At 39.5% G+C, this 14,461-nt stretch overlaps 1 protein-coding gene across 4 annotated transcripts in view; it reads right to left on the bottom strand.

Annotated features, from left to right (window-relative positions):
* Nucleotides 1-1,136: 1,136 nt before the first annotated feature.
* The window catches only part of AKAP6 (A-kinase anchoring protein 6), a 574,354-nt gene continuing 561,029 nt past the window's right edge, over nt 1,137-14,461 (bottom strand). For all 4 annotated transcript variants that reach the window (XM_059914067.1, XM_059914068.1, XM_059914069.1 and 1 more), the window contains 2 exons: nt 7,708-11,129; nt 1,137-2,640 (listed from right to left, as the gene is read on the bottom strand). In XM_059914067.1, coding sequence (XP_059770050.1) covers nt 7,749-11,129 — 3,381 coding nt within the window. In that variant the 3' untranslated portion in view covers nt 1,137-2,640; nt 7,708-7,748. The remainder of the gene's footprint in view (nt 2,641-7,707; nt 11,130-14,461) is intronic.

Raw genomic sequence — 14,461 nt, 5'->3', positions numbered from 1 at the left:
ATTTTCAATACCTCAAAGTCTCCAATGAGCACACAACAGGTAAATAGAATATCTCGGTCAGTTTGCTCTTCAAATGTTTTACCAATAGACCTAGACTTGGCATTGTTAATTACCACCCAAGGAAAATTTAGGTTGTCTCAGTATATAAAGTAATACCGTACCTCAACGGAGCTCCAGAATGCTCTTAGGTATTTCAGAGACTCTAGGATTTGTTCCTTCTCTATGGCCTGGGCTGCTAATCCTGTGTACTCTGTGATCATCTCGAGCCTAGCTTATTTTCTACAGCTGCCTCCTAACGAGGCATTTACCTCTAATCTCTTTCCCCTGTAATCGTTTTGAATACTGCAGCTAGATGTCTGCCTAAAACCCCTTTTGAACAAATTGCTACCCATTAAAAAGCCTAGAATGATTCATCAATTTAGAAATATGTATGGAAAAGATTAGAAGAGGCATAACAATACAAATAGTTATTAAGTGGCAGAACTATAGACTATTATTTTTTAACTGTTCTTGGTGTGGTACTAATAAAGTTCTAATAATAAATAAAATCAGGTGCAAAACAAAGACGATACAAAGTTTCCTTACTACTTAGCATATTACATACAAAAGCTCCAACCTAACATTTTAAAATACCCTTCATTAAGTCTCACAATTTACTGTTTCTCCTACTATCCCTGCAATAAAGCTGCACTATTTTCTACTAACTTCCGCTCTCTTTTAACCCTTTTTTTCCTCCTTGTCCTTCATTGCTGTTTCTGTCTTTGTGCCTCTTTCACTGCTTTGTTCTCTTCCTCATGTACAGGACAACTACTGAATCTCACTGTGTGTTCACCTCGTCCGTAATGTAGGTAACCCTCCCGAGGGCAGGGCTTTTGTTTGTTCATCATTGCATCCCCTGCATCTAGAACAATGCCTTGCAGGTAAAAGATGTTAATGAATTATCAGTTGAATGAATGATTGTCATTACTGTGACTATCTGAATCTACATTATTTCTTTTTGAAATTTGATATAAACTGATTATATATTGTATGGTTTTATATTGCATTTCGTCATCTTTCTAATTGTTTACAAGTGTTTTAGTGTAGGTTTCTCAAAATGAATAGATAAATGTCATCCATATTACCTAATTCAATACTTCAATTCAGCAAATTTTTATTCACTACCTACTATGTGTCAGGCACTTTAGTAGGTATTAGGATATAAATTCAAAACTACATTTAACAAGAGCAGTAAAGACTAAATGGAATATTTCTTAGCTAATTTCTTTTACACAAAATAAATACACCTGAAATCTATAGTCTAAATCAAAAAATAATCAACTTTTTTATACTTCTCTACCATCCTTCCATCAAACCCATTCAAAATAATTGTATAAAATAAATACAAGATATACTAGGTATCCTGAAACCCAACACTAAACCATTAATGATAAGTAGAAATAAAATATCTAGGATAAATTTTTATTGGTTTAGGGGAACTGGCACTTAATCATTTGTGTTCCAAGATCTTTATAGTTACCAGAAAGATTTTGGAAATTGTGAAAGCATCATGTATAGTTTAAGAAATTTTAAGTCTCATACAATATGGATACTTTGGAAGCTGCTACATGTCACACTTTTCCAGAACCAGATGCAATAATTTGGTAAAGAACACAGGTAGAAGAGATCACTAATTTTCCTTTTCCCCCAATAAACTATGTTTATTATGCCAATTTTAATTACCATGCAATCTAATGGATTTAAGGCTTATATTTTCCACATCACTAGACATCACAAAAATGAAAGCATTTTATACTGTCATTATACATCAGTGTTTGTACTTGGTTATACATATATACAGAAATTATTCACACATCTTAACCTTGCTATTTCCTCCTTTCAAACCAACATAATTTTACCGTGAAAGCAGCTTTTTAATAAATGGTATAAGAAATACAGCAAGGCACACTTTTTTAAAAAACTTTTTTCTCATTGCCACCTCAAGAAGCATAAAAAACAAAAATGTTGTACATAATTTAATAGTAGAATGTCACCAGTTTATAATATACAACACCATATCGTTGTTTCCTGAAGTGCTGCATAGATTATTATTTTTTAAAGGAAATAAATAAAATGGCGCTTTTAAAAGTTGCTTAATTTTGAAAGAAGGGCCAGGGTTTCTTCTCTATGCTGCAATCAAATCAAATGTTGGCCTTTTACATAAACCTCTTTCCATGAACATAGGCACCATACCATAAAAAAAATCCAGACTGAAACGTGAAATTGGTCAAGTACCAGCAGGGGGTCATTCCAGACAGGTGAATTTAATGGACCATCAATTTGGTGAACTGCAGAATTTTAGAGAGTAGATGGGGAGGGGAGAAGGCAAACTGAAAAGTCTCTCTGGAGAGGTGGGGTCGGTAGAGGTAGCTTGGGACAGGAATCCATGGGAGAACAAGCAGCTTTGCTGAACTTCAAAGACAACCACCTACAGAGAACCAGTGCACACATCCAGATCACAAGGCTCATGTGGACAACCGCATTCGGAAGAAAGATTCATCTTGGGAGAGGTCAATGTAACAAATGGCAGTGACACGATGGAACCAGAGACCAGCCCAGGGCGGAAATATGAGGCCACCCCTGAGTTGCAGCCAGGCTTACCTACAAGAAACACAAAAGTGACAAGAAAAGATTTCAGAAGTGTCTGTTTCATTTGCAAAACTGAGCCCCTTTGAAGAACAATGAAGGTTGCCATTTAGAACTACTTGCTAACGTTCTGAAATAAAAGGATACATAAAATACAGTGATTTTAATAGCCCAAATGTTTCAGAATCACTGTGAAAAAAAATATATATTTTAAAAAGACATGGTTTTAAAGAAAAGAAAAATCATCAAGTTTGATCTTTTCTCTGGATCTCACCTACTCTTTTGCTTGTGAACTCAGTTTTGAACACTCAAGAAGCCTCAAATCAATATGAAAATGTGAGGCTGCCAATGCCAAGTGATGCAGCAAAATATCAACAGTGATTCACAAACTGGGAGCCTTGACCCTCGGGTTTAACCTTTCCTTCAATCACTATATGTGTGACAGTGGAATTGAACAATTCCATTATTTTATAATGGGGAAATATTCATAACTGTGATAATCCCAAATGCTTCAGTCCCTTGCCTATAAAAGGATACAACTGGGGCTTCTAGCTCAAATAGGAATGCATTTCATTTAAAGCACAGACAGCATTGTGCAAATGAGAATGATTCAATTATTTCTGTACATCTGATGGCTCAGATACAAATTTGTTACAAACTCAATTGGTTCTTCATATTTCTGAGTAGCTAAAAGCGACCTGTCGAGTGTGAGGAACAATTAAATTCCAGGTTTAGGCAATGCAGGGTACAATTACGTTAGGTCCTCTGACCAGCTCTCAAATATAGCAGGCTTTTGCTTGTATGGGTTTAAACTGAGTTCTGAAGTCTGATGTCTGATGTCAGGTTGCTTTACTGTCCTTCTAGAAGTAAATGTTCTCATTCTTTCTGTCTTGCTCTCTCTTTCTCTATAATCTTGCAACCTGTTGGAGAGCCAGAAAAACTTGAGCAACTGTGGTTTGGCTGGAGCCACAGGATGTTGGGGAGAGAAGGCAAATTATCAAGAACAGGGAGAGACAGACAGGAACAGATGGGACAAAATTTGGTACAGTAAAATAACGCAGTAACTCAAGAAAGCATGGTGCATTGTTCAAATGCTGAGGACACGACTCATTTGAAATCTGGCCACTGAGTAGGGAATCCTTAGGTGAGGCAGATATGGTCTCACTAAATGATGGTATTTAAATTCCTCTGCATAATCAAGACTTTCAACTTGGCCCATGTGGAAAGGGGCAGGACAAACTGGTTGAGACAGAGATCTGGGCCATGTGTGTGTGTGTGTGTGTGTGTGTGTGTGTGTGTGTGTGAGAGAGAGAGAGAGAGAGAGAGAGAGAGAGAGAGAGAGAAAGATGGGTGATGCCCAATAAAATCTGTGTTACTTGGCATGGCAGGGCTCGTTATTCAGAAGTGCTAGATAATTAAAAAACACTTCACATCCACCAAGACCTTGATTTATTAAAGTGATTTTAAAGGTAAATATGATAAGATTACACCTATGTTGTTTAGTGAAAAATTAATACTCTATCACCGAAAGTAGTTTCTTAAACTTGCTTGGTCAGCTTTGGGTCACATTAAACACTTAATGTCAATCCAATTAATAGAATGTGTTGTGTACATGAGAAACGTTTGCTTTTACAGCTTTCCCAGTTTGTAAAAACTGAGCAGCAGCATTTTTTACAGTATATGTGTATACTTGAGCATGTATGAATACAAGTGATTGCCTAAAATCTAAAATCTATAGGCCAACTCTTTGCAGACCAATAAAGCAGGAAAGGCAATAGAGCTAAAAAGTTCTGAAGGAAATATATACATCCTAAGTAAATACGGTACCCCCGCACACTAAAACAAGCCCAAAGAGCAGAGCAAACCAAAAGGTAAAAAAGTGTATACACTGGCTGAATGTGATGAGTTCAATTTTTGTACCACAGGATTTATCCAGCCTGAAGTTTAGGGTTAAATCATTCACCAAAGATCAGAGGCTTATGATGAGGAATACAGAATACAGCAAAAAGATGAGCACGAAGTACATCTCTTAGGCAGGTCCTAGGAGGCTCCCCAGAAAAACATTATATGCTTCCTCCAAATTAGGCAGAAATATCTGGATCTATCCAGTTACCTTTCCTTTGATGTGATTTGCTGTAACTGACCTCTCTACTTTTGTAGAAACGTGACACATATATGAAAATAGTGAAAAGCACAGCAGTGTACCCGGAAATCAGTGCAAATGCATACTGTGTTAGATCATGTTAAAATTTCTCAGTTTCAGTGGGTTTTTAATTAGAACACAGTAAATGAAAAATGTGTTCCAAAATTTTGAAAAAAAAAGTTTGTTACTGTTGCAGACTGTAACTGCTATTCTAAGTTATAGCTCTTCTAGAAGGCATTTCAATAATTTCATCATCTGAGAGCTTACTTCTGGGGAAAAAAAGCAAACTGAATTTGGTGAACTTTATTTTCCTGATAAAAAGAGCACCCCAACTGACGGTTTTCAAATGGCTTAAAAAAGTAGAGCTTTTTCTTATAGGAAGAACAATGACAACAATTAAGCTTTTATAGACATGAAACCTCTTATTTACCAAATAATTTTACTATGTATTCCCGACATTTAACACAGAAGGCATGTCAACATTTTGAGATTAAATAACTTGTCCTGGTTGGTAGTATGTTAACAATATGTAAATATTTATACCAGGTGCCCAGTGTTAATGACTGGTGAAATGTTTAGGCATCCAGATGTTTTGTCTATATGATACTGAAAAAAACTGAATAGGCCCAGTAAATATGGCTACCTAAATGGCCTTAGGCTGATAACAAGTCACTGGGGGACGATGTGAGTTCTGCAGAAGTAAAATCAGGCTGCTTCTCCCATTGCCTGAGATCAGCCAGGCATCGAACCACAGGGTCCCACAAAATATTGCTAACTGGAAAGTGGGCTGGCTGATAGTTTTACACTGTCCATGCCTGTAAAATGTGAGGATTACACAGATCCATCAGTATATTCCCGTCCCTGAGTCTAAAGATGGAGCTGTGAGTCATTATATTTCATTCCAATTCTATATCTGTGTAGGGGAGAGGAGAAATCCCCGGAGCATCAAAAAGGCAGGAGTGCACCCCATAGACTTCTCCAGTGCCAGAGCTTCTTGAGACCAGATCTCAGCATGACTGGTGACTTGAGGGTCACAGTCACATGATGTCGTGCTCAGAGTGGTGTTGTTTCCAAGCCTTGATCCCCTTTCAGAAAACAAAAATCAGCCAGGCTCTACCAGCCCTTTTGCGGAGGTTAGCAGAGCCGGCGGTACAATTGGTTCTAATAGAACTTGTTTTGAAGCAGCTTATGGAATCGCAGTTGTTCTCCCTTCATGGTCAGTTTTACAGCATACTGATAGAGAATGTGGTTATAGGGTGGACATGTTTCACAGAAAATACATTTCTCTCTCTCCTACATTTGTTCTCCCTTGCTGGTCAGTTTTACTGCATACTGATAGAGAATGTGGTTATAGGGTGGACATGTTTCACAGAAAATACATTTCTCTCTCTCCTACTTTTGTTCTCCCTTGCAACCAATTGTAAATAGAGTCTGAAACACAGAAAATTAGTTGAGCTATATTAGTAAGTAGGATGCTTTTCTTCAATTTTGCATACTGAGTTTATTTTTAGGGTATATATATGGTATAGATTCCCCCCCTCACTCCCCATTTGCAGCAGCTCTACACAGAATCACATTTTAATGAGCTGAGGGCACAGGTGTTGCAGGAAAAAAAGTAATGATGTTTGCCATTCATCTTTCAAATTAAATAATGTGTTTTTAAATAGTAACTTTTTCCATAATACATTATGGGAACAACATTTATCTGTCACATTTTAAAAGATGTATTTGTAATAAATGTAAATTACTTTTAGAAAATCAGTAATTAGGCTCATCAAAAAATAAACAATCTGCCACAAAAAAGATAATCTTTAGCATAGTTAAGTGTAATAACTGTTATTTGAATAAGTTAACAAATTAGGGTAGATTGCTTCTGTAATTCATTTCCTATAGCACGAGTTTAGGTTACTGCATTAAGCTTCTGGAGTACGGGTGGAGACGGCATTCAGTACCTCACACTTCGGTGAAATACAACTCTCACATTCAAAAACTGAAATTTTCTTCTATAAACTTGATTGAGAAAGTATATTCATCATTAGGGCTTAGAAACGGGAAATAACAGAATTTTTGTGTCACTTTTAGAGCTGTATCATCATATCAGAATTATCAATCAATAGCTGTCTTATTAAACACGAAGAGTAGAATGACTTTCTTAAAAAAATTGGATGGAAATCAGCCTGTCACCTTCAGGCAAAATTCAAAAATTCTGTTCTTATCAAAACACCATTAACTTGTCACGTATTCGCTCTGCATTTGCTTTCTGAGCCTATTCTCAGTCTCTGTGTGGATAAATAAAAGCCTCTTCTTTAACATCAACTTTCCCCTCCTATTTGAATCCTCAGACTTGGTCATGATTAGGAGCTGTGACAGCACAGCCTTCCACCGGGGAAGCAAATGTGATGATAGTTACATTAGACAGAAGCGTAAAAGGAAGGCTCAGATCAGGAGATGCAGCCTTTAACCTAATCATTGTTCATCTCCAGGCACTGAAGGAAGCGGGCATCTCTGTGCACAGAAGCTGAAGCGGGGACCGCTGTCACTGTGCATGCATTCTGATCAGAGGGTATAATTGCAATTTGCAGAACCGTTTTTCCTCCCTTAATGGGAGAATTTGAGGCCCTACATTATTTGACTACTTCCTCAAATTTTTTATTCTTCTTGCCATAACGATGTAATAAAGGTAATGTAACTAAAAATGTCAATTGTGACTGTTTTCTCCCCCTTTTGCTTCATAGTTACTTGCATTGTTGGGAGTAGTTCTTTCATCTAAATGTCTTATTCAGGTAAATATCTGCCATGACCAGCTATCCTGACTAGTCTTTTCTCCTATCATAGCTTTGTTGACTAAAATTCATATTTTAAGTATGTATATATTAAATATATGTTAAAATATATCAAATATATATATATATATATTAAGACATGAGGACTATACGTACCTTTCAATGAGATGATTTTCATGCTTGGAGAGGGTTACATTCTACCTACGCATATTCCTATGTCGTTCTTCATGAAGGGTCAGAAGATCTTCTTCACAGGTTAACGTTTTGGGGTTGGAATGCAGCGCAGCCGTGTCTTTTGGCGGCTTTGCCTTCGAGAAGAATCCGGGAACTCTAGATTGGGCTGAAGAAGCATCACGTTCTTCTGGCCTTCCAGACTCACCTGGGCTTTCTGAACTCTCCTTTTCACCGCTCAGCCTTGAAGGAGTAGTTAACTCTGAGCTTTCTCCATAGACATTAGAAGCTTGGGGTAAACCATCCACTTCCTTTCCTACATCACCTCTTTTTGGAGGGGGAGGACCCGGAAGAGCCATCATGTCTGCATCATCGACGGGGAGAGAAGTATCACTGAACGTGGAAGGGCCTGCTGCTGCTTGCAGTGGCCCTGGAGCTTCACTGGGAACCGCAGGTTCATTTGGAAGAGCGCTGGAGAAACAGGACGGGTATTCAGCAGGGTCCTCCTCAACACAGGCCTCGAAGAAGCATTCGGTGTCTTCCTTGTCTTCTGAGCCAGAGTCCGTCATGTCCGGTGGCAGTGGAGTGTTGCTCTTCTCTTCTATGTAATTGGTGACCTCCCCGCAATCACTGTCATGAGATGAGAGAGATAAGTATGAATAAAAGTCCCCCTTTCTCAGCTGGATGGGCCGGTGAGAATGTTCCAACACCTTCTCCTTGATTTGAGTTAATGAAGTGGGAGCAGCTGCCTCATTTTCAGGTTGAGATTTACATTTCAGGGCTGTTGAAGCCATGTCAATGATTTCCTTGACAAAGTCGTGTACTGAACAATCTTCGGCATCTTTTTGATGGAAAACATCTGGGTCACAGTTGCAACAGGAAACGTTGTCACTGATAGAAACATTTTCCTCTGTTTCGTTTTGTTCAAGTGCTAGGCAGCAACCAGCAGATTTTTCAGCCATATTTGGTGCATCATCAGATGAAGATTTCAGTACCTCAGAGTATTGTCTGTTGATAACACTGGTTTCTGAAGGCAGTTCTGGACAAGACTTCTCAGTGGGAGTAGAAGCAGCACTTTGATTTTCAAAATGGTGGTGATTTTGACATTTCTTTGGAAGATGTCTAACCATCTGGGGAACAAATTCCTTTCCAGCAATATTTGAATCATCTGAGCTATCCATAAATGCTTTGCACTTACAGTGCTCGCTCTCTGAAATCCTTTTCCCAGTTGGACCAAGATTTTCTGATTCCTTTGAAATCTCATTCAGTTTGTCCTTCTGCCTTTCTGGAATACTTTCAATATTGCCATTTTCCATGTCTGCCACATATGGATCTTTATTAACTTTGAAAATATTTTTCTTATTTTCACCCTTTGTCCCTAACTCACAGGTGTGGGGTAAATTCTTACTATTTCCATTATTTTCAGAGAGATGTTTTATGGAGCCATTTAGAAGGGCCTCTATGTTCAGGGTGTCAGAGGAATTGTTCATCTCACTACTACTTACATCCTTACTGCCCTTTATTTCATCACTGAGATTACACCTTCTCTTATCTCTTGTCAAGGAAAACTTCGGTCTAATCCAGGTCTGCAGCTCATTCTTTATATAGTCCAGCCCTGACATCAAGTTGCACTCTTCATAAATTTCATCATCTGTTGCAATACTGGAGTCGTCATCCTCATCTTTGATGCATAGTTCTTCTTCTGTCAAGGTGAGCGTCGAGCTGGAGAGGAGGTCACTGTCATCTTCATCGTCAGTGCAGGCAGAGGTGCAAGAGACATTCACGATCATGCTGACATTGACATCACTTTCATCGGCCACCGAACGAGGCAGGCGCTTCCTGAATGATGCATTTGATTCCGGGATCTTGTTCTTGTGTAACACAATATCCTCTGAGCAAAGAGAGAGCTCATCACTGCTGCTAAGTTCTGTAAGAGATGCTGGCGAGTCTTCATTGATAGAAGATGCTATGTCCAATGACAGTTGGCCAGGAAAAGACATCTTTTGGGAACAGCTTTGAAGAGTGATATCGGAAACACTTCGCTTTATCTTTTGCTCCGAAGGGCTCTGGATATTCTCCAAACGATTCAGGAGATCTAATGTTCTTTTACTCAGTTCACCAACTGAGCCACTGCTCACGCTTATGTCCCCAGAGCTGTGACAGCTAAAAAGATCTTCATTGCTTTTATAGGATGTCAACCAACTTTCTAAAGAAGTGCTTCGCTGGAGGCTGTCACTGCCATTTTTAAAGATGCCCAATGCAAATAAATCACCCCCTGGAGAAAGAGACTCAATAGAGGAACTATGAGATAAAAGGGAGAGCTGTTTGGCATTCTGCATGCCAGTGAATGTCTTCTCTACATCACCACTTTTATATGAATTGCGATCCATTTCATGAGATGCACTTGCCAAAATCCTTTCATGGGGAGGTGCATCTGGTTGTAACTCTGTAGCCTGATGTTTAGATTTGCAGGATTTTTTATCAAAATAAAAACCATGAAGCAGGGGATCCTCCACATGTGCTTTTTCACTTTGTGACTGTTTCATTATCATTGGTAATTTGAGTTTTGAGCCTTGGAGGTACGAGTAATCATAAAATGTAAACACATCATGTTTTCCTTGTAATTCTTCTCCCAAACAATCAGGGGTATGTTTGGTAACACTGTTTAAATCTCCAACTTTTCCATTTCCACAACCGACTGGTGAAATGGATAACTGAGAGCTATTTGGAAGCTTAATTTGTTCCTCCTCATCTTTAAACTTTTGCTTTAACACGTTAACTGCATCTCCCATTTGTGGGTCCAGACGTTCAGTTTCAGGGTTACTTGGGGACCCATCCACCACATTGTGCAAGCACATTTCAGAGTTGGTAGTGGTTTCAGTGTCTCCTTCACTGACAATTCCACTCTCACTGCCTGAATTTTGACTCAGGTCTCCTCCGTGGCATGGGCAGGGTTTCACCAAATTGGAACCCCCTAGAAGATCTGGCAAAGACTTGGTAGATGAAAATGAAGAGTCTTTACTGAGACTCTTAGTTAAAACACTAGACTGTGTCATGCTCGTGAAGTTCGGATTGTTTTTCAGGAATGGGATGTGGTTGTCTTCATAGAGCTCAACATTGTGGAGGCTGTACACTTGGTAAATGTGTGGACTGGACAGGGCAGTGATACTCGACGCACACTGAGATTCCCCGTGGTCACCTGCCTCTTCCTCATAACCGGGGTCCTCACTACCTGTCTCTTCAAGCTTTAAGGAAGGCAAGACAGGTTGGGATTCTTGATCAAGGTCATTCGATTCTTCATTCAAACTAATTAACTTGTTACTTATGTCAGTTTCATCCCATTCCAGGGCATCCTCATTTGTCCCATTTAGGTCCATCAAGCCAGGATCAATCACATTCAAAGTCTCCTGTGTAGGAGAAGGGGAAAAAAAAGAAGAAGAATTAGGGAACACAAACATGAAAATTTTATCCATTCAAAATCTCTTGGAAGAGTCAGGAAAGAAATTTGCCCCAAGCATGAATTTGAAAGATAGCATAATTATCAGCTCTATTCCTCTCTGGAATAACATCCAAAATTATTGAAAAATGCTTTTCTATCAATAGTAATTTGTCACTGAGGGCAATAGCATAGATTAAAATGTAAGATTATTACAGTCAAATTGTAATATATGGAATTAGCCATTTCCTATTGATTCTTCTATCAATACATTTTTAACCTTGGATTGGGTGAAGATAAAACTGTCAGGTAAATAAAGGTAAAAAGAGTATAGCTTATGACATCTTTTAGGGAATATTCACTCTGATGTTATCTCAGTTCTGGAGTCCAAAATGGAGTACTATCTGCAGCCACATATGGTGAACCCCATCCTGCTTCTATTCCTGGGTTCTCCACTTGAAGCAGCTTCTGCCTGGGAAAAGAGAATAGAGTTGGCTCTACCTGTAGAGCCATTCACAGGCCAGAGGCTCTCACGTGTCTATCTTTTCCACTGTCTTCCCTTTCAGGGTTCTTCTTCTTCAGAATCTGGCTCTGTTCCCAATCAGACCCAAGATGAGCAACCTCCGACTAGTTTCCTTACCTACATCTTTCTGGACCTTGAGTCTCGGGCCCCAGTGCTGCAGGGCAGCTTCTTAATTACAGTTCTCTCAGTCCCTCTCTTCCCCAGTCCCTCTCTATGACAGAGATTCCACTTTGATCCTTGTTAACTTCTCTCACTATTGCCTCCTTATTTCTAACAGGCACTAACCTCCCCCTCCAGCCCACCTGCAGCCCTACAATAACAACTATCTGAGGACTTCCTGACTCCAAGGATGAAGTAGCCCAGGTTCTCTTATGCTGCTCTCTGCCTGCACAGTTGGGACCTTGATCTTTCCTTGGACTTCTTGATTTTAACCCTGCTTGGTGGAGCTTGACACATTCTGGGACATAGAAGCTGAATGGGCTCCTGGACTCTGTATTCCTCCACCATCCTCACTTGCTGGCCAGCTGTCTGGATTCATGCTAGAGCCAAGAGAGGTGATATAGGTACTGCAGGCCCTGACAGGCTCACCTACAAACAGAAACTCAAACAGAACCCTGCGGTTCAGCTTATGCTTATGTGGGGTAGCCAGGTGGATGAACAGGACTCTAGAACGATGCAGAGCGGCTGAAGTGCTGACCTGCTGCTAACCAGCTGCGTGGCCTCGGGCAAGTTGCTTAACCTTTCCAAGCAGCAGTCTCCTCATGTCACTTTTTCAAGGGGGTGAGCACTATCTATCTTTGGAGATAATTCTGAGTACTAAATGGGCTAATGCTTGTGAAGGGCTGAGGAAGCAGTAAGTATAACGCAGCTATAATTCTCAGTGCATGTGGAGAACTGCTCTAGAGTGGCCTTGAGTTAATTCATGAAGGGAGAACCCTTCTCATCACTCCTTTCAACTTGCTCTTAAAATCACAAGGGAGGGCTTCCCTGGTGGCTCAGTGGTTGAGAATCTGCCTGCCGGTGTGGGGAACACAGGTTCGAGCCCTGGTCCGGGAAGATCCCACATGCTGCGGAGCAACTAAGCCCGTGCGCCACAACTACTGAGCCTGCGCTCTAGAGCCCACGAGCCACAACTACTGAGCCCGTGTGCCGCAACTACTGAAGCCCGTGTGCCTAGAGCCCGTGTTCTGCAACAAGAGAAGCCACCGCAATGAGAAGCCCGCGCACCACAACGAAGGGTAGCCCCCGCTCACCACAACTAGAGAAAGCCCGCACGCAGCAATGAAGACCCAACGCAGCCAAAAATAAATAAATTAAATAAATAAATTAAAAAAAATTATAAAAACCACAAGGGATTCATGACATGGTAGGTAGAGAGAGGTGTCCCACAGTATTAACAGGTGAGCATATTTGCATTACAATTCAGAATTATTTTAACAGTCTGGTTGAAAACCAGGCCATGATGCTTTTCTTCCTCAGGAGTGGGAAAAAGGCTTTACCAGCAGCACATTCGCAGAACTCTCCTAAGAAGTCCTCAGTCCTTCCTGAAACTAATAGTTGAAGAATACCACACAAACACATTAAGTATAAAATAACCATTAGCACTTTATTACACTGGATATGTAAGAGATTATCTGTATAGCCTACTTAAGTTTAAAAGAGTCCAGATACAAAGTAAACATTAATTAAGGGATATTCTTAAATGTTATAACAGAATCTTCCCTGCCAACGTTACAGCAGCTAATCTAGCCCACTGGCCGTCACCACGCTCGCTTAGGTAGGGGGTATGTTCACCGTGATGAATTTTTATTAGAATTTCTGTTTATTCTTTGCTTGCTGATAAAGGAAGTACTAATGACCAGTTAGTACGGCTAATGAATGTTAAAATCTTCAGCTGTAGAAACAATCAATCAGTCTAATCAAATAGTATATTAATTTCAAATACTCTCTTGGAGACACTGTACTCTGAGAATGCTAATAAATAATTGAACTCGTCTTTCAAAGGAGTTCTCTCTGTGACTCTCTGGTTGACTTTAACATTTAGAAGCACAGATTTTCCGTGAGAGTCCCAAACCCGGGGGCTCACACTAGCTGCAGGAACCTTGTCATCTGGATGTGCGCCGGGAGCCTAGCCCAAGTGATGCCTGTAATTCGGACTTGCCTTCCATGACACAGTCATTTTCTGACCAAATGCTGCCTTTATGGCTTTACAAATGCAAGCCTACAGAAGTATAAAACTTGCAGCAGCATCTAAAAGAACAAATCTTTTGCTCAATAAAGTAGTTAGAGTGGAAAATTTCCATAGGAGAAGATTAAACTTTTGTATGTAATATTGTCCTTTACCCTTCTTAATTCTTTCTTCCTATAAATCTCTTAAATTTATTGTAACTTCCAAAAAATTTCTATGTCAACTGCAGGGAATATCTGACAAGACCCATTAGAAAATCATTCAATTTAGACTTTACATTTTACATATTAAAGAAGTGCTACTCACTCTGCCCTCATTCACTTTTTTTCTGTTGTGAATTAAATTCTGTCAATATTTTCAATAAAATCTCCATTTCTTCAAGGCTTAACTTCAAACATAAAACATACCTTGGTGGCAAAAAATAGGAAAAGTTTCCAAGAGGAAGGACATTACAATATTTATATAACAAAAAAGTTGTCTTTGAAAAAAAAAAAGACATATGTACAGAGTGATGTTAACTGGCTGGAAAATTATTTGGTCAAATGCTCTCTTTGATGATAGCCCAAAATAGCCAATAATCCTCAAGCTAGTT

This window comes from Balaenoptera ricei, chromosome 2 (genome assembly GCF_028023285.1).
Source record: "Balaenoptera ricei isolate mBalRic1 chromosome 2, mBalRic1.hap2, whole genome shotgun sequence".
In the NCBI taxonomy this organism is placed as follows: Eukaryota; Metazoa; Chordata; class Mammalia; order Artiodactyla; family Balaenopteridae; genus Balaenoptera; species Balaenoptera ricei.
This window is presented reverse-complemented; position numbering and strand designations above follow the sequence as displayed.